The sequence below is a fragment of the Macrotis lagotis genome, chromosome 2, assembly GCF_037893015.1.
Source record: "Macrotis lagotis isolate mMagLag1 chromosome 2, bilby.v1.9.chrom.fasta, whole genome shotgun sequence".
NCBI classification, from domain to species: Eukaryota; Metazoa; Chordata; class Mammalia; order Peramelemorphia; family Peramelidae; genus Macrotis; species Macrotis lagotis.
In genome coordinates, this window is record NC_133659.1 from 169,815,447 (window position 1) to 169,836,335 (window position 20,889).

A 20,889-nucleotide genomic window follows, 5' to 3' on the forward strand; every position below is an offset into this window, starting at 1 on the left:
CATTGGTGTTTGAAGAATAATTGTGAACAATCAAATTATTCTGATTGCTATAAAAACTTAAATCAACTATTAAGGATTTATGAAGGAAGATGCTATTCAACTCCAGAGGAAGAACTGATAAATACAAATACCCATAGTATAGTTTCACATATATTTATAAATCTTTGTTTAGAAATGGCCTTCTTTGCTGTTAGATGGAGAGGAAGAAATGGAGATAGTTCAGAATTTAAAATATAACAAAATCAAAATTTTAAATTTTCAAAAAAGTGGAAGTTAATCATATAGAAACTTGCCACATTATCCTAGTTCTTTTTTTTGTTATATCAGATTTATGACTCTCTATTTGTTTTTCTGCTTGGAAAAGCAGGTCAGTGGGTGAGCTTTTTGAAGATGACACTCTTTGTAGTTTGTGAAAATGTTTATAATATTTTGAGTTGTGGATGGATACACACACACACACACACACACACACACACAAATGTGTGTATATATTATACATATACTTTCTAATTGTGTGACCTTGGGAAAATCCTTCATCTTCTTGATCCTCAGTTTCCCCATCTATAGAGTTAGCATTATAACACAATACTTCTTTCATAGGTTTGTTATGATGAAAGAATTTTGTAATTCTTAAAACATTAAATTTGAATTCTTTTTATAATTATTACTAAGTTTGCAATTACTATAATTTACATGAGACAGTAAGTGTTTTTGATGTGTTACATTGTGGTAGAAGTTTTCATCTCTCTCTCTCTCTCTCTCTCTCTCTCTCTCTATATATATATATATGATATAGTTTTCTTTTTTCCTCTGTTATACAGATAAGTGGGGAAGCCCAGGAGCTCTTCTCTGTTCGACATGGCCCAGTTAGAGCTGCTCGGATCTTGCCAGCCCCACAGTTTGGTGAGTAGCATTACTTAGAGAATAGATAATTTAGAAGGTGTTTCTTTCTTCTTGTTTTTCCTTTTACCTTTTGACTAAATCATAGCCACATTTTTCAGCTTCATGGTCATTGGACTCCACTAGATAACCTTGCTTTTATTTCATAGTATACACCAAAAGCTTCTGTTTTTTCACAGTATCCCCTATCTTTGACTTTGTGGGACACCCCTTCCCCACTCAGAGTTTGCAAGGAAATGGGGTTAAATGAGTTGCCCAAGGTCACATACCTAGTATGTATTCAGAGTCTGAGGCTAAATTTGAACTCAGATCCTCCTGACTCCAGGGCTGGAGTTCTACTGACACTGCGACACCTAGCTACCCCTAGGTAGTCTTATGTTTATTTTCAAGTTTTCTTCCAATAAAAGCAACTATCATTTAAGAAAATGTTTAGTCTGAGAAACAGGCAAAGTGTTGTACAAGTCTAAACTTTAAGATTTTACTCCTGAAAATAAGGTCAGAGGGTGCTCACTTTTTCTGTTTGTTAAATTCCTCCTCATCTTTTAACATCTTGTTCGTATCATGCAATCTCCCATCAAACCTTTCCCATTTTTTCTAACTCATTCTGATTTTGTCCTTCTAAGAATGAATTTTTTTTAACTCTTAATTATTTCATCTTCATTGTTTTCTTTCATTACAATTGGATATGTAAGCTCTTTTGGGACAAGGAGGTTTGTATTGCTTGTTTTTTTTTTGTATAGGACAATGGACTATGGTGGAATTCAAATAAATTAACAACTAATTTTCTCCCCTAATGACTGTTTTAAGTATGCAAAAAGATGTGCCAAAAGATAGTTTAGTTTTTTCATTCATTTAATACTTAAATAAGAACAACAAAAGAGGTACATGAAACTAAATTATGTTTTATTACTCACAGAAAGCAAATATGTCTTTATGGAGCAAAAATAAACACATGAGCACAGTAGCCAATTGAAGCATATGCAGAACCAAAACTCATTTGACCTATTCTTTTTCTTTTTTTTTCCTTCTACTTCTGTAGAAGAAAAGTAGGTGATAAGATAACCCTTGAAATCTACATTTCTATTGTTTCACTGTGTCCCAGCTTTCTATTGGTTTTACCTTTCAGACTATACCAGTGCACTCATAATATCTTCTTTTTTCTTTTACACTCATAATATTTTAGGGGAATTTGGGGCATAATACATAGTGCAAACAAATGACAGCTCCTCACCCTCTGGTTGTTTGGCAATTTTTCTGTTTATATCATATGCTTGTTACTGAAATAACAAAAACAAGGGAATTAAAATGTAGTATTCCATCAAGGGTATAATGATTTTTATGAAATGAATGAATAAATATTACATAGTTCTGTCATTTTTTTTACCTGTGGACCCAATGAATATTAATATGAGTACTTAGAAAACACTGTTGTTCAGATGAACATTAAAAAAGAATAAGGAATGTAAATTTGTAATTTTCACATTAGGCAGGTGCCCACCTTAGAACCCTGATTACAAGTGCCATTCTAACAACCTGTTCACCAAACTCAGTAGTAAAATTAGGCATCCCTTCTGATGAACCTGTGGTGAATCAGCTAAATTCCACCTCTGACAATGGGATTAAGGGACTTGTCCAAGGTCACAGAGCTAGTAAGATAATCAAGTGTCTGGGGCTGGATTTGAACTCAGGTCTTTGCTGCCCCTGGCTTATATTGTTTTTATTTTTTGTTAGCTCCTGTGTGGTACTGAATATAGTAGCTATAGTACCTACTTTTGTTGATTAGTTCTTTTTACATCTTGAAGATGTTTTCGTTTCCAGTTAAGTTGGGCTCCTCTTAAAGTCTTAATTATAGAAAAGTGAGGTTTAATTTGTGATATGAGTTAATGATGTTAGGAGTAGAACCTCTGAGCTTATGATCTGTTTGCTCTTTTCTTAAATTTGTTTTTTTTTTAAAAGATCTATATTTGTATCTAGCTCGATTTAGTTGGATTTTTTAAAAGTTTAATTAGTTTAATCTGATTTGGATAGTTTGCAATGTTTCTTCACAAAATCATATACATTTCTGAGTCTTTATCCTTTTATATATATTTCTTATTTAGTTTTTGCAAGGCAAAGGGGGTTAAGTGGCTTGCCCAAGGTCACACAGCTAAGTAATTATTAAGTGTCTGAGGCCGATTTGAACTCAGGTACTCCTGACTCCAGGGTTGATGCTCTATCCACTGCGCCACCTAGTTGCCCCTAAATCTGTTTTTAATTAAACATAAAGAGAAAGACCACCCACGAAGATTCTTCTAGAAAGTTGTTATGATTTTTCCTTGCTACTGAACATTTACTATTTGGAGAGCCTGTGACTAAAAATGTTGTATTTTTGTGGAATATCATTAAAAAGTAGATTGTAGAACATCTTTGCAGTGTTTCAAATATGGTATAACCATGTTTTCTCCTTCGAATGGTTCAATTGCTTCATCTTTAAAAACAGAAAGAGGGCCTTTATGAATTCTACAGGGTTCCTCTTGGAGTTTTGGAATCTCTATTGTAGGATTCAGACAGGCAGACTTATCCCTAGGGCACATTCTGAAAATTGGTATGAAATTTAGAGTGTAGCTTTGCAAAGGTTGTTTTAAGTACTTCAGGTTTAGTATTTTTTATTTTGTTTTGCTTATATTTTACACATGCAAATTAACTTTTCTTTGGAGAAAATCAACGCACAAAGAGAGAATGACAATTAAGTTTTTGATTTACAATAAATGTTTTCATAGGTATTTTGAATATACATTCTGTCTTTTGGGATGATTGTATTTTTTCTTTGATATAAGTGTAGTCTTATTTTAAATGTGTTAAGTCCTGTATGATTGTTACCACAGAGAGGAATGATGCAGACTTTTCCTAAGGGGTGACCTTGACACAAATATACTAACATCATTTGAAACTACTCTCAAATCTATTTGCACTTTTGCTTCAGCATCTTTTTTTCCTTAGTTACTTCTTGAATTTCAAAAATTCATTTAGATACCTACTTCTACATGTAATTCCCTTAATGAAGACTTAAACTTTTTTTAAGTACATTGTCCTGCTGTTTCATAGTAAAGAAATAAAAATTTGAGGAAAGAGTAGTTAATTCTTTTTATTGTTAACTTGTACATAAAATCAGGTTGAGGTAATAGAAAGCATCAATGACCAATTATAACATTTTTTCAAAAAGTATTCTTCTCCTCTATAACTTTCAGAACTGTTTTATCCATTTTGACCTAAGCTGGTTTTTAACATGTTATTTTCTTCAGCATTTTTTTGTATTACCTTGACTAAGCTGTTGACTTCGTTTTCATGTTTTTCCTGCATCTCTATCATTTCTTTTTCTAATTTTTCTTTTATCTCCCTTACTTGCTTTTCTAAATCTCTTTTGAGCTCTGTTATATAGCCTGAGCCCAACTTCTATTTTGCTTGTAGCATTTAGATGCAGAAGCTTGTACTTCCTCATCTTCAGATTGAGTATTTTGAATCAGATTGAGTATTTTGATCCTCCTTGGGATCATAGACAAAGTATTTGTCAATGGTCAGGTTCCTTTTTTTTTTTCCTGTTTATTCATTTCCTCAGCCTGTGCCTGGTTTTGGGGTTCTTCCTGAGCTTTTGAGTTTTATTGTGACACCCCCAAAAGGACCTCAGTGTATGAGGCTCTGACTGTTCTCCTGGTCTGTGAAGGACCACAGGCATACCCCTTTGCCATGGGGCTGAGGAGAGGGGGGTCCTGGTTCTATAGGGGGCCTGGACTGTGATTACAATCTGAATGTAGTCAGAGCCCCAGAGTCCTGTTCCAGGGACAGAGGACAGACCTTGGAAGTCTCCCTCCACTCCCTTACCTTGGGTGGGCTGAGCATTCAGGGTGCAGCTACCTAGAAGCTCCATCTGCCAAGAGGCTCCTGCTTGCCCACAAGCCTGTTTCCCATTTCCTGGATCTGGGTGTGCTGAGTGCCACGGCTGTGCTGAGTGTCGGGCCTGGCTGAGGGCCTGGGCTTTGCGCTTGTTCTGGCAGAGGTCTCCCTGCTGATCTTCATGTTGTGCTTTGGGTTTCCTGGGATGCAGGTCATGAAACTGCTTCTGGTAGTGGCCCTGGGGCTGTTCCCAGGAGGCTGAAGTTTCTTCACTCTGGAAGGGCTGTCCCTCTAACCCCATGGAATAGAGTTTCCTCACTATTTTCTGGGTTACCTTGGGCTGGAGAATTGCCTCACTGGGTCTTTCTGTGGGTTCTGTCTCTTGAAAATTTAGAATCTTCATTTTAAGATTTTTGAAATATTTTCAAGAGAGCACCTAGGAGAGGCTCTTCCCCTGCAGCCATCTTGGCTCTTCCTCCCAATTAAAACTTTTTTAAACTTTGGAAACTTAGAATTCCATTTGGAGTCACTGGAACTTTGTTATTGGGGAGGGATGGAAATAGACCAAAATTTTTGCCTTTGACCTGAAATGTGCAGGTTTCTTGGAATTATGGTTACCATCTCATTTTTTTAAATCCTCATGACCCAGATGCACTCTTTTGGATGAGTCTTACAAATCTAAGGTCTTTTTTGTTTTGTGTGGAAGGGCAGTTTTCAAATGGATGTGGTGTGTTGAAGACTCCTTCTGCCAGATTTCTGTCATCCATCTGCTTTTTGCATCAAAGTTAAATTTACTTTAAGTTCTATGCAAGCAGTACATTCACACCATTACTTCTGAAAATAATCTAGATTGTGAGAACCTTAAAAGCTTATTTTTTCATTTTGTTTTTTATGGGGAGGAAAAATGTCAAGTATTTTCTGAGGCTTTTAATACTATAAACAGACCACCCATGAATCAACTCACAAATATCAATTGTTGCTGCCTTTTCTTATATAAAAGCATGACATTCGCCTTCCCAGAAATAAGCACAAGTAGAACAACTTTAAAGTTGTTAGTCAATGTTAATCTTTTTTCCCTTTTGGCTTATTTTTTAGTAACTTTTTAAATAAAATGACCTTTCCAATTGTTGGGTTTTCAACATTTTTCATAAAATACAAATAGCCCCTCCTCCTTTGCAGATTACTTAAATGTGGTTTTATCAAGTCCTGAAAACAGCTGTCTGATTTACTCAACTATATTGTTTCAGAAATTCTGAGTAACCCCCCAGAAGGGTTTTCTGTAAAATTTAAGCAACTGTGTATAAACAAGTGGATCCTTTAAAAAACCAAGACTGCTCAAACCAAACACAAGCAACTGCCCAAAAGGACACCAGTTCAGATTTGCTTATAGTCATCTCTAGTACATTTGAAAATGGGATTTATCTATTTCTAGAAGCTAAAAAAATTGGTCACTGACATTTTATATTCCTGATTGAGGGGAGTTATAACTTCATTGTAGTATTAAACTCTCTTTTCTATTTCTGTCAGTTTTATTTACTTTTTAGGATACTAAACTATTCCCGTCGTACCATATCCTAAGCCATTTTATTTACTTCTCTTTGATTTAATCAAATTACCAACATATTTCTATTATGTTGCATGAAGATGCTGCTTAATAAGAAATGAAGAAGTTTCTTATGGTGGAGAGAAAAATGTAATTTAATTCAAAGTGTTGTAAAAATACCTAATGTTATGCTAAGGATGTTGAGACAAAAAGGGAGATGAAGAGTCAAAAACAAAAACAATCTCTTCTCTCAAAAAGCTTATTATGGGTAGAAGGACAATATAAACACATACTGAAATATACATAAAGCTTAATAAAAAAGAGTTTCTCGGTGGGAAGTAGAACTTAGTTGGAAGAGAGTGTCAGGAAAGAATCTTGTTTTGAGGGAGGAAATTAAATTGTTCCTTGAATTCATTGACTAAGTGATCTATACATTTATCCATATTGATGAGGTGACATTATTACCAAAACCCAGGAACCTAGATTCTCAGTTCTGTTCCTCTGACCCCACACCTAGTAATTTATTTAATGACTTAATGTGTTAGATTCCATTAAATTTTTCATAGTTTATCATAAATTGTTTTAATATCTTAGTTTTATTATTTTCTCTACATGCTTTTTGATTCAATAGTGAATTAGTTCAATAGTTTTAATACATTCAACTGTCTTTCACAAGAAATAGTAATGAGAGGGCAGCCAGGTCGTGCAGTGAATAGAGCACCAGCCCTGAAGTCAGGAGGGACCTGAGTTCAAGTGTGAACTCCGACATTAATAATTGCCTATCTGTGTGACTTTGGGCAAATCACTTAACCTCATTGCCTAAAATAAAAAAAAAGAAATAGTAATAAGAGAATACATAATTTGATGAGGATTGTAAATGAACATAACTAACATAAGGACTCCCTTATGGAAAACATATTTGCCTTGGGTAAGTAAACAGCTGGCAGCGCCTCAATTGCTTCTACTTGCTCTAATTTGCTTGATTTTGCTATTTCACAAAAAGTAGTCACTATGTCACACACTTATTAAAAACATGTTTGTGTCTCTCATATGAGGTAGTATTAATTAAAACTTTGATTAAAAGTATATAAAAAGCATTACTCATCACTATCAATAGTCAAATAAAATCACAGTTGTAATATGAAGTGAGCACATAACATGTGAGCTTCAATGGTTCAGCAACAAATAAAAGGACTTGCAATGGAGCTGCTGATTATCATCATCAGTGCTCATACACTTTCTTAACTGTAAAACTCTAAAGAGGAGATCTAAGAGTTTTGCTGGTTGGATTTGGCATAATTCTAGAAAATAGATACATCACCTGTGATGCAAATATGAAAGGAAAGCTCAAATTTCACAAAGAAATCCTTTCCAAGTTTAAAAATTAGGTATTTGGTGACTTTGTTTCTAAACTTGGTGAGATATATATTTACCTTTTAGTATTAGGAAGAGACATTGTTTAGAGGGAGTTTTAATATACTCAGTGATTGATGGTTTGCATTAAAACATTTTTCTTAGGTGCACCTAGTGGATAGAGCAGTGACTCAGGAGCACTTGAGTTCAAATTCAGCATCAGACTCACTGTGTGAATTTGTGCTACTCACTTAACCCCATTGCCTTGGGAAAAAAAAAAGCAAAAAAGCCAAAAACCATCTTCTTATTTATTATTTTTGTTTTTATAGCATTCATTTAGACATATATATCCCTTACTCAGTAAGCCATCCCTTGTAAAAAAAAGATTAAACATACACACACACATACACACACACACACAGCGGTTCTGCAAACAACCTGCTAATTATGTTTGTCAGTATATTATATGTACTATTTCCCATCCATAGTTTTCTACCTTTGTTATGAAAGTAGACAGGAATGTTTGCTTTATCTTTCCTGGTGTTTGGTACCTAGGCTCATTATGGTAATTGTAGAGTTCATAGTTTTGTTTCATTCTTTTCTTTAAGATTATTGTAGTCATTATATGTGTATATTGTTTTCTCACTTCTTCCTTAATTCATGATTCTTTCCATGCTTCTTGGTATTTTTCATATTTGTCATTCATAAGATGGAGTGAAATTTTATTATAGTCATATTTTTAAACTATTGTATAATACAATGTTAGCTATCATAAATAATACTGCTATGATTATTTTGAGATATATGGGACCTTTTTCCTCCTTGAGGGTCAGAGGCAGTGTAAGCCTAGTGTATGATCTCTATGTTTTCTATATATATACTGAATCCCTTCACTGAATAAAATTTTTTGTAACAAATTTGTATTTACCCATTAATTAATAGCATCCCTGCTATTTTAAAAGTTATCCATTTGATTTTCTATCCTGTAATAGGGAGCAGTTTGTTCTTTTTCTCTGTTTTCACCATCCTGTCCCTTCTCCACAATCTCTATGGTCAGTTTGCTGTGCATTATTTCTTCTTTCAGGGTGAAGTAAAGGGAAGAATGAACCAATAACTTCTAGAATTTTTCTTTCTTCTTGTATTTAGCAGCTGGCAAGTAGGATTGTTATTAGGAACACATTTTATGAATATGTTAAAATCCATCAATGGTTCAGGAACATGGCCCATAGAGAAGAATTCTGAAATCCAGGTTGGATCATGCCTCTTGATGGATCAGACAATAGGCATTCTAGACTTTTAGACATAAGATACTCTGACTCAGACCATTTTCCCTGTTTTCAAAATATGCAGGACATCTAGCCATGTTCAGTACCCATCTCTTATTTGATATAGTCATTGTATTCTAAGCAATGATAAGACAAGACATAGTCTAACTTTGAAAATTACATTTCTCTCACAGCTCCATCCTTTATTGTAATACATGCAGCTTGAGTTATCTCAAAATTTATGGTTCTATGCAATGGAGAGTGATATTTTCTGGCACAAAAATATGTGTGTTGTATAATATGGCATACCTTCATATATCCTCATCTCCTTTGTTTACCCTTTTTCTTGATTCTGGATCTTTGTATTAAGATCATTTCATGTTTACTATCCTCTATACTAATGTTTGCATCAGTGTCCCCCTCCAAATGAGAAAGATTTGGAGATTCTGGTTCATTATTTCTCACATATATTTGCTATTATTTTCCTGACACAAGAAGAACTTAGTGGAACTGATCTATCCTCTGCTTTTCACTGCCCTTTATCCCCTTCCCTAGTCAGTTTCTTCCTAATTGAATGAGATCTTTTATTTATCTGTAGATTGGAATCCAAGGATTTCTGTGAGTTGACAAAAATCACAAAGATGACCTTTCTATCTAAGCCTCCTAACTTCTACATTTCTTATTTTTTTTTGCAAGACAATGAGATTAAATGATTTGCCCAAGGTCACACAGCTTGGTAATTATAAAGTGTCTGAGGTCACTTTAACTCAGGTCTTCTTGACTCCAGTGCCGGTGCTCTGTACACTGTGACACCTAGCTGCCCCACATTTCTTATTAATAGGTAGTTATTTGAAACTGCAGTGTGTCACTTGTGAGATTTTGAGTGGTTTAAAGCCCAGTACTCTGTGTGTATATATGTTATATGTCTCTTTCTTGTACTTGGACTTCAACAAAAGCTGTTATTCCTTCTCTTATTCTGGGTAATATGGGTTTCATTGCTTTTTCTTTTTCTTCTTGTGCTAGATGTAACTACCAAAGGAAAAGTTAAAAATATCAAGATATTTCCTCTTGTCTAATGAATAGGAAAAGTCTGAGACTGTGCCTTGAGGGCATCATTTATGGGACTGTTTTGACTTGCTTTTCAGGGTGTGTCAACATAGTTTTCTTCTCTTAATGCTTCTTAAAAATAAGAAGTAGAGAAATCTCAATTATTAAGATTTTAGCTATCTGTTTGACTGAATTACTTAGGCCACTTTGCAATATCATTCTTTCAGTGTGCTTTGCACTTCAGTGCCTGAATGTGTATTTGTCTTTGGGAAGGTAATGGAATTTTCTGTCTTTTGACATTTATGGAGCAAGATATCTAAAGAATAAATCTGTCAAGCTTAAGAATTAAAAGACATTGAATTTTCAATGCTAAATGTGAAAATTAAAACCAGAGAAAAGAGGGGAAATTCCAGGTATTGTAGCTTAATGTGAAAATATTTTGGGGAAAGATTTAGGATAAAAGATGCCAGCAGCAAAGTTTGTGTATTTTTGTGTTTGTATGTGTGGTGTGTATATCTGGTTGTGTAAAGTGTCTGAATGCCTTAATTCTTGACCATAGCTATTTGTATTTGTTCCCCCATATAATAGAGAGTGACTAAAAGATTTTTGAGATGGTGGTGTGATATTATATAGTCTATCTCGTCCACGCCTTAGGAAGATGATTTTGAAACTCATGTGGAAAAATGAATTGGAGAAAGAAGAAACTAGAAAAAGGGATTATAGTTAGGAGACATTTGTAATAATCCAGGTGAGGGATGATGAGGGCCTCTAGTTTGGTAGCGATAATGTCAGTATGAAGCAGGGCACAGAGAAAATGTTTTAATCTTTTGAAACTTCTGTTCTGTGAAGGGCATTCTTCATTCTGTGTTGACTGTTTGAGATTTCTACTTCCTAAATCACTTTAGATTTTTGGTCATGCCCTTTGGTGCAAGAGAAGGTAAAGCTTGTAGTAAGTAGACCTCCACTCATGTGCAATGACTGCTGTCTTAGCCACTCCTTGGAGACCACCCCTGTGGCATATACATTGGAGAATACCTGGAGTCAGGTATCACTCCTCTCAGGTTACCAGACTTGTCCCACCTCCTGGTAAGGTATTTGAGCAGACTTCGTCCTAGCAGTAGTTTCTAGACTCATTGTGTGCTGTGGGTGGCTTCTCTCTAAGCTACATCTACATGGTCTGATCATGCTGCTGCAACAATATGATCCCCAGTTTCATATGACTGGATCTATGTTGATCTCATCCTCTTCCTTTTTCTCTTGGACTCCTTGTCATCTATTTCTCTCTTCTCTAAGCTTCATTTCTTCTCCCTCTTCCTTTTAAGCTTGACTCCTTCTTTCTCACCTGTAGCTACTAATATTACCCCAACTCCATGGAGCTGAATCTATGATGTTTTAAGTTTCTTTTCTTTCCTTATTTGCTTTTAAAGCCTTTTAGATTTTAGCCTTTTTAATCTTAACTTCTGATGGTCAGCCTATCATTATCTTGTTGCTTCTCCAAATAATTTTACCTGTGAACTCTGTGTAATAACCTGTGAACTTTTTAATCTGTGAATTAAAGTCTAAGCATTTTATTATCCTCCTGAGTCAAGGAATTGGTGAGTTCTTCACAAAGCAAACCCACATTTATTTTTAACCTCCCCCCTTCCCTTAGCCACCATTTCTTCAAATCTTCAAGTAAACAGAAGTTGATACTAGATATTTTGTTCTGATAACATAGACTTTGGGTACCATTTGGATATGAGAGGCTGTGAAGAAGGAAAAATCAAGAGTGACTGTGTTCTAATACACGTGACCAGGTTCATTAAGAAGCAGAAATAGGGCCATTTGGAGGAGAGGAATTTTTAAAGGAGAACTAGGTGTTTGTTTCTTAGTTTCCACATGCTGAATTTGAGATGTTGGAAAGAGAGCTAGGAAGAAAATGTATCAGTTGGAGGTATAGGACCAGAAATCTGGAGTGATTTTAAGGCTTGTGAGATAGATTTAAGAAACATTCTCAATTGAAATTGAAGTTCATTGAAATTGAACTCCTTGGCAGGGGGTAAGTTCTCCAAAGAAGAGAAAGTAGAGAGAAGAATGGGGGAGATAGACATGGCACTTTAGATATAATTACATTTGCTTTTTTTAAAGAAAAGTTATTATTGATATTGAAAAAATATCACCATGATATGTATTCTTTCCCCATTTTTCCAGAGAGTACCCCTCATTTCCCATGACCATTGTGTCCTTTTCCACTCTCTTCAAGAGTGCCATCTCATATAACAAATAGTATTTATAAAGCCAAAAGAGCAAAATAAATAGAAAAAATCAACATAACATAATGAGAAAGTCTAAAAAATATGTGTAATATACAACTCTTATTAATTTCCTATGTCAGCCAAAGGATGGTATATGACCTTTTAAATCTCTTTTTTTTAAAGATATATTTGTTCTTTATAATTTTACAACATTCACTATTAATTTTTTTGGTTATTCTTTCCATTTACATTGTTGTAGTCATTGTGTACATTGTCTTCTTGGTACTGTTTCACTCTGCATTAGTTCATGTCCTTCTCTCCATGCTGCTTTGTATTCATCACATTCATTATTTCTTACAGCACAGAAATATTCCATCATATGTATGTCCTACAGTTTGCTTAGCCATTCACCCCCACCCCCCCCACTCACTGACTATCTATTTTATTAGATCTTTGCTATTACCAAAATTGAATAGTGAAGCATTTTGTTGTACATGGATGTTTGTTCTCTTGCCATTAGCATCATCCTTGGAGCAATAGAATCTCTGGGTCAAATGGTATGGACATTTTAGTAAATTTATTTTTATAATTCCAAATTACTTTACAAAATGTTTGTATTGATTCATGGTTTTACTCACAATGTATTAACATTCCTATCGTCCTAGCACCTCTCCAACACTGACTATTCCAATGTTTTGTAATTTTTACCAATTTTTAGGGAATTAGGTGAAATCCGAGGATTGTTTTGATTTGCATTTCTTTTATCATTAGAGATTTCAAGTATTCTTTCATTATCTATTAGCTTAAGAAATTATTTTCTTTTCATAAGAAAATTTAAAACTACAAGAATGCATCATATTCAGTGAGTTTACTAGAAAATTTCCCAATAAATAAATGCCCACTATTTCATAAGAGAAATAAATTAAAGGTTTAAAGATAGGTAGAGAACTGAAAAAATATTTTTTATGACTGATGATATTAGGCTTCCCTTGGAAAATCCCAGAGAATCAGAAAGGATATTGTTGACAACATTAATTTAGACAGTTAATAGTTTCATTTATTCTTGCATATACTTTTAGTTATTTTTACAAAGCATCAATTAGTATTGTGGCTTGAATATGCTTTTAGTTATTCTTACTAAGCATAGATTAATATTGTGGCTTGATGACCCTTAACTAATTTTCAGTGAATTCAAATTCAACAAATTCCTATTTTGCTTCTTTTCTTGCAGAATATTGTGCTAAATCAGGATGGGAGATACTAACAGGAATGTCACAGTACTGTCATCATGGCCTTGTAGGAAGAAATCAAGCATGCTCAATATTAATTAAAATTAATATTTCTATTTATGCTAGTCAATGGAATTGTCAATTTCAGAAGGGGTGGTGGTTGAAATTATCTTAATGTTGCATTTATCACAATATAGTATACTTCTGCATTTAAATTATTACCATATGTATGTACAAATATATCAATCAGTCTGTAAATATTAAGAGTCTTGTTATGTGTCAGACACTGTGCTAAGCACTGAGAATACAAAGAAAAGTAAAAGACAAGTTTCTACCCACAAGAAACTTATAATGTTATGGGGGAGGCAACATGAAAATAAATATATAGGGGCGGCTAGGTGGCGCAGTGGATAAAGCACCAGCCCTGGAGTCAGGAGTACCTGGGTTCAAACCAGGTCTCAGACACTTAATTACCTAGCTGTGTGGCCTTGGGCAAGCCACTTAACCCCATTTGCCTTGCTAAAACCTAAAACAAACAAACAAACAAACAAATAAATAAATGCAAAGCAAACTATGAACAGGACAAGAGGGAAGGCACTATAATTAAGAGGTATTTGAAAAGATTTCTTATAAAAGATAGGATATTATTTGGGACATAAAGTGACTGGAGTGGAGGATGGAAGAGTATTCTAATCCTGGGTAACAGCAAGAGAATTTTTCAAGAGTAGAAAGATAATGTATGTTGTTTATGGAATGATTAGGAGGCCCATGTCACTTGATGGAAAGTTATATGTTAGAGGGAAAGATGTTAATAGATTGTGGAAAGGTAGAAGGGGTCTAGGTATGAAGAAGTTAAACAGTCAAAAAGAACATTTTGTATTTGGTCCTGGAGGTAAATGGGAGATACCGGTGTTTACTGAGTAGGGACCTAGTTGGATTTACACTTTAGAAAATTTACTTTAGTGTTTGATTGGAGGATGGTATTGAGTGAGAAGGGTCAGGCTGACCCACTAACAGATTATTATAATCTGTACCAGAGTGGTGGCATTGTCAATGGAAAGAAGGGGATATATTCAAGAGATGATGGTATAGAGGTGAAATTGACAAGTTTTGGCAACAAATTGGAAATGGGGCAGAGGTCCAAAATGAATCCTAGGTTGGGAGAGTGAGGAACTGGAAGAATGGTGTTGTCCTCAAAAAAATAGAAAGAAGGAACTTAAGTGTGAAGGGATTAATTTAGGGGAAAAGTCTACTTGAATCCAGTTTGAGATTTCTGAAAGGCAGTTAAGAGTACTGACACTGGAGATCAACAGAGAGATTGAATCATCATTGAGAAGATAATTAAATCTATGGAAGCTGATGTTATTTGGGAGAGAATGAGTGAGTAGAGTGAGAAGTCAGATAGGAGAATCAGGTGAAAGTGGTGTCCCTAAAATCTAGATTGAAGAAAATATCAATGAAAGGAGAGAATGATCAACAGGGTCAAAGACTGCACGATTAAGGATAATGAGGATAAAGAAAAAGGCCTTGGACTTAGCAACTAAAAGATTATTAGTAACCCTGGCAAGAACAGTTTTCCCGCTAAGGTTGGAAACTGGGTTAAAAGGAGTTAACAAGAGTGAGAGGAGAGAAAGAGAAGACAACTATTGTAGTTAACCTTTTTGAGGAGTTTAGCTACAAAGGGTGGGAGAGAATACAAATGGATGGATCAAGTGAGATTTTTCAGATGAGGAGACATTGTTTATAGGCAGAAGGGAATGAACTATTTGACAAGGTGAGACTAATATTAAGTGATAGTATGTGGATGACAAAGGAGGCAGTCTTGGAGAGACAGAATGGAAAGGGATTACTTGAACAAGTGGACAAGTTAACCTTGTTAAGGAGGAAACTACTTGTGAGGAGTGAAAGAGGAGAAAGCATATGAGTGAAAAAAAGGGGAGAAGAGGGAGCACAAAGTGAACAGTTTCAATTTTTTTTTTCTGTAAAATATGAGGAAAGGTTGTCACTAAAGCTCAATACTGTACACAGCCAACAACCTTGGTGGGATCAAGTGATTTCAAGTCTTTTTATTATGAACTTTTTATTAAGTATATATGAAAACTCACTCCAGGAATTGATCCTATAGTAACTGTCATAAATAGATTTTCACAGGAGTTTAGTGATCTAGGCTATGTCTTAGGTATATGCTATAAGGAGCATCTGGTTGAGAAGATAGAGGCAGAAGCATATATGCATTAACAGATTTTGTTCTATAATTTTCATATGTCATAAATAGACTTTTGGCTGATGTTAAAAAAATTGAGTGATCTTTTTTGGATTATGGCTATTTTGTTAATTGTAGTATTAGTGTTCTAAATTGGTCAGATGCAGCTTTGGTCTGGACCACATCACATGACCACTTTATGCCAATTTATCTAAAGTACTGACTATGGAGGAATGATGGCATTCTAATTTCATTCTAATTCAAATGAATCTGACCTTTTAAAGGGCAAAATGCAAGGGTTTTTTTGTGACTCTTTACTATCACCCATCCTAAAAATGAACTGTGGGGTTATTTTCTTACATAGTAGACAAATTTATGATCTATGTACTTTTTAAGCATTTGAAGGAATTTTACAAGATGTTGCTGAGATAAAAGCAGCTGGAGTTTTTATGTGGAGTTATATTAATCAAATCAGTATGATCTCTGCTATTCATGACAAAAAAGATTTTAGACTCATTCAAAAAATTTCTGTTTAGTTTTGACTCAGTACTTCTTAGATTCATTTTTGTATATGGAAGAATCAAAGGATAATGTAATATATAATAAGAGGAGAGCATGATATATAACTATTTATTGCAGTCTTTTTACTTATTAGACTTTTCCATCATTTTTTCTAACTCAAATGATATGATCATTGCTATGGAGCTGAATTAAATTATAGAAATTATCTCATGTCAAATCTCAATCTTTTACAGATTAGGTAACTAAGAACCAGAGAGATGAAATGATTTGCTTAAGGCAAATAGCAGAGAATGGACCTGAATCTACATCTTAAAATTTTAAAGATGTTACTTTTTCCACCATATGCTTTTATGAGCTACAACTTCATTCTGTATTTTGTCATTTAGAGAATGAATTTTTAAATTGAATATAAAATGTTTGCATTTTGGGCAATTTTGCCACTATCATGTATTCTTTAAGCAATTCTTTAATATTTAAGGTAGCACATGTCATATGCTCTGGATTCAGGAAAACTTGAGTTCACTTTGTGATCTGAATAAGTTACTAATTGTTTGTTGGACTCAATTTCTTGAATTATAAAATGGGGATAATAACACCTACCTTACATGAGGATCAAAGGAGATAACATTTGTAAAATACCTAGTATAGTCCCTGAATCTTAGAAGGCACTCTGGAAATGCTTCTTGACTTTCCATTTTCCTTTCCTCAACCTTTCCTCTAGCTTAAGGGGAAGTATTATCATTTACTAGAAAAAGCAGCATGTTTTAGTGGAAAAAAGAAAATTTTTTTTTTTTTTACTAAATCAGGAAATCTTGGGTTGGAAATACTGATTCTGTGACTTTGCAAGTCAGCTTTTTAAATTTCCTGAGAATATGTTTATTTGTAGAAAGGGATATTAATATTTGCATTTTACTTTGTGTCTCTTTTCTCCTGTTTTTTTTTTCGTTCCTTGTTAAACATATATAGGTCTTAACCTTATTCACCAAAAATCTCTTCATCTGATTATGCCACCTCTTTAAACACTTTCTCTTCTCTTCTTCAAGTAGAGGCAGGATGACTGCCTGCCTGAAATGACTTTTTCCTTACATTCTGTAGATCAGCTTCTATCACAGTATAGTTACTAAATGTATATATGACTTTATTATAAATGATGTCATCACAAACAAATTAGAAGACTAAGAAAGAAGTTACCTTTCAAATCTATGGATAAGGTATCAGTTCCTGATGAAACAAGATTTAGAGCAGATAACATTATAAAATCAACAATTTTGATTATATAAATTGGCAGTTAAAATTAGATGAGAAGTATATAATTTGATAAAAAAAACTTTTGCAACTAATTTCCCTTGTATGGGTCTAATTACCACTGAACTGATCTAAAATTATAGGAACCATTTCTTGGTTGATTAAAAAAAGATTAAAGCAAATGAACCAGCAGTACTTAAGGAAAGACATCCAAGCTATCTATAGCCAAATGAAAAAATGTTCCAAATCACTAATTGTAAGAAGAATGTAAATTAGAGGTTTCATATCACAACGATGAGATTTTTGTCAGATATTAAAATTTGACCCTCACCCCCGAAAAAGACCAATATCTTATGCTGTTTATTAAGATGGCTACATGACTCACTTATAAAGTGTGACATCATGAATAAATAAGAGGAGCAAGATCTATGGAGAAGGCAATATTTATGACCAAATGAGATAGACTCTTAGAAGATTAAAATGGACAATTTTCATTATATAGAATGTTTTTCCATTTTCAAAGTTTTGTGCGCTCTCGCTCTCTCTCTCTCTCTCTCTCTCTCTCTCTCTCTCTATATATATATATATATATATATATATATATATATATATTTGTTTTGTTTTGTTTTGTTTTTGCAAGGCAATGGGGTTATGTGACTTGCCCAAAGTTGCATAGTTAGGCAATTATTAAGTGTCTGAGGCTGGATTTGAACTTAGGTACTCCTAACTCCAGGGCCAGTGCTCTATCTACTGTACCACCTAGCTGCCCCATACTGTATCTTTTTTTTGTTGTTTTAAAGGTTTTTGCAAGGCAAACAGGGTTAAGTGGCTTGCCCAAGGCCACACAGCAAGTGTCTGAGACCGGGTTTGAACCCGGTACTCCTGACTCCAAGGCTGGTGCTTTATCCACTACGCCACCTAGCCACCCTGTGCTGTATCTTTTTAGAAAGTTTTATTTATTTTTTTTTTAAATATCATTCTAATTTTTCTAAAATATCTCTCCTCTTCCCTCTCCCAGTTATCTAGTATGAACAAAAGAGTCAATGGAATAAGCATTTTAAGTCCCTTGTTTGTTCCATTACTGTTTAATGCTATACAGATTTTATCTTAGTTTTTAAGAAAAGAGGAAAAAAAAAGTATAACTTATCACTCTATTAATGAAATCTGTACAGTGATGTACAAAGTGTAAATTTTTTAAGTTTACCTCACTTGACTATTTCCTGGAGAATAGTTTTTGTTTCATATATCTGTCTTAATTGTTTATACATCTTGGATGCCAAAGTAATATCAGCAAAATTTTGATGCAGTTTTTTCCCATTTACTTCCTTTACTTCTTGTCCTTGGTAGGTTGATATCTGTGTATTTTATCTTTGTGATTGCCTCCGGCCTTTGATTGCTTAAGAATATATCTTCTACCCATATTTGCAAGAATGATAAGATATAATTTTCTTTTAATTTTTATGATCTTTAATATACCTACATGTCCACTTAAATGTATTATGAAATAGTGTACAAATGTTTCATTTCTGCTACATTGCTTTTCAGTTTTCTTAGAAATTTTTTTATTAAATAAAAAGTTCTTTCATAAGTTATGTTTTCTAATAAAATGAATTTATTAAACTCCATTTTTTCTGATTCTCTGTTGTCCCATCTGTGCTGTTGATCACTCTTTTTTGTTTTTTTTACCACCAGTGAACCCTTTGAAAGAAAGGGATTAGTCTTCTCTGATGATAGTTTGATTGAATTTTTTCCTTGTTTGAATTTTTTGTGTTCCAAGACTAGAGAGGCAGTTTAGATTGCTCTATAGCTGGTATATAATTTTTTTTTTGGAATGCTTTGAGATATTGTAAACAATGGAGAAAATATGTAGTCATCATTTTTTGGTTATGTGATCCAGAGGTATCAATTTAAAAATTTTAAATTTAAAAAGTTTTTTCATAGAAAAGTAAATGCAGTGAGAATTAAAAGAGATACAAGGAAATTTTCTGTTTCTAAAATGTATATAGGTTATTTTTTCATATGTAGTTCTGAATTTTTATATTATCTCCCACCTCACCAATATTGGAGGGGTTGCAAAAAAATAGACATATTAATGTATTTTTGATGGAACTGTATATTGGTCTAGTTATTTGGGGAATCATTTTTGAAATAGGGCTCGAAGGTTATTAAACTGAGCAAACTTTTTGATTCGGTAGTAAAACCACCATGAGGCTTACAACACACAGAGATCAAAAAATAAGGAAAAATATCTGTATATTATAAAGATATTTATGGTAACTTTTTTCCTGGAATGTAAAGGACTGTTTATCAGTTGAAGAATGCCTGAGCAAATTATGGTATGTAATGGTAATGGAAATTGTTATACCTTAATTAATTAAACATATGATGGTTTCAGAGAAAAATCTGAGAAGTTATGATGGAAACAATTGTAGTATGAAATGAGCAAAACCAGGAGAACAATTTGCATATTAATAACATCATGAAAAGAAATATTATTGAAAGCTTTAAGAATTCTTTTTTTTTAGGTTTTTTTTTTCAAGGCAAATGGGGTTAAGTGGCTTGCCCAAGGCCACACAGCTAGGTAATTATTAAGTGTCTGAGACTGGATTTGAACCCAGGTACTCCTGACTTCAGGGCTGGTGCTTTATCCACTATGCCACCTAGCCGCCCGAAGCTTTAAGAATTCTTACAAATTTAGTGATCATTGATAGTACTGATGATAAAGCATGCCAAACTTCCTTCTAAGGTGATGGACTCAAGATATAGATTGAGACGTCATTTGTTTTATATATGTCTAGTGTGTGAATTTATTTTGTTTGATTAAGAATTTTTGTTATGTGATTTTTTTCTCTCAAATGAAGGGAGGAGGGAGAGAAAATGTATTTTTGTTAATTAAATGATACAATTAAATTTAAAAAGCTTTATCCATTGTTTTCCTTTTAAAATAAATTTTAATCAGTATCTTTTGTCTTTAACCTAAACAAAGTTCCTTTTGAATATCTCTTCCTTCTCTGAAAGAAATTTTAAATATTATAAGTAACTTTTTGAAAGAATGAAAGGGAAGAGAAACACATATATAAAAAGCCTTATTCATCATATGCTATGTTTCCCACCCATTGGTACCCATACTTTTGCAGAGTCAATGGAGGTTTCTTCTTTGGGGTGAAGCTTTTGCCATGTAATTTTTCAGCATTCATTTTCAATTATTTTAGATGGTTATTTCAATTACAGTGTTGTAGTCATTGTGTATATTATTTTCCTGGTTTACTTCACTTTGTATCAATATGTTTAAGTATTTCCATGCCTCTTTGTATTCATCATATTTGTTTTTTTCATTCTGCATATAATATGTACTATTCTATTACATTTATTTACAACAGTGTTGTTTAGACATTTCCTAGTAAAGAGACATCTCCTTTGTTTCCAGTTCATTGCTACCATTAAGTGGGGAAAAAAAGACCTTTTATAAATTTTCTGG

At 33.7% G+C, this 20,889-nt stretch overlaps 1 protein-coding gene across 10 annotated transcripts in view; it reads left to right on the top strand.

Annotated features, from left to right (window-relative positions):
* BCAS3 (BCAS3 microtubule associated cell migration factor) overlaps positions 1–20,889 on the top strand; it is an 851,656-nt gene that overhangs the window by 86,875 nt on the left and 743,892 nt on the right. For all 10 annotated transcript variants that reach the window (XM_074223544.1, XM_074223545.1, XM_074223546.1 and 7 more), the window contains exon 6: positions 822–903. In XM_074223544.1, the coding sequence (XP_074079645.1) occupies positions 822–903 (82 nt within the window). The remainder of the gene's footprint in view (positions 1–821; positions 904–20,889) is intronic.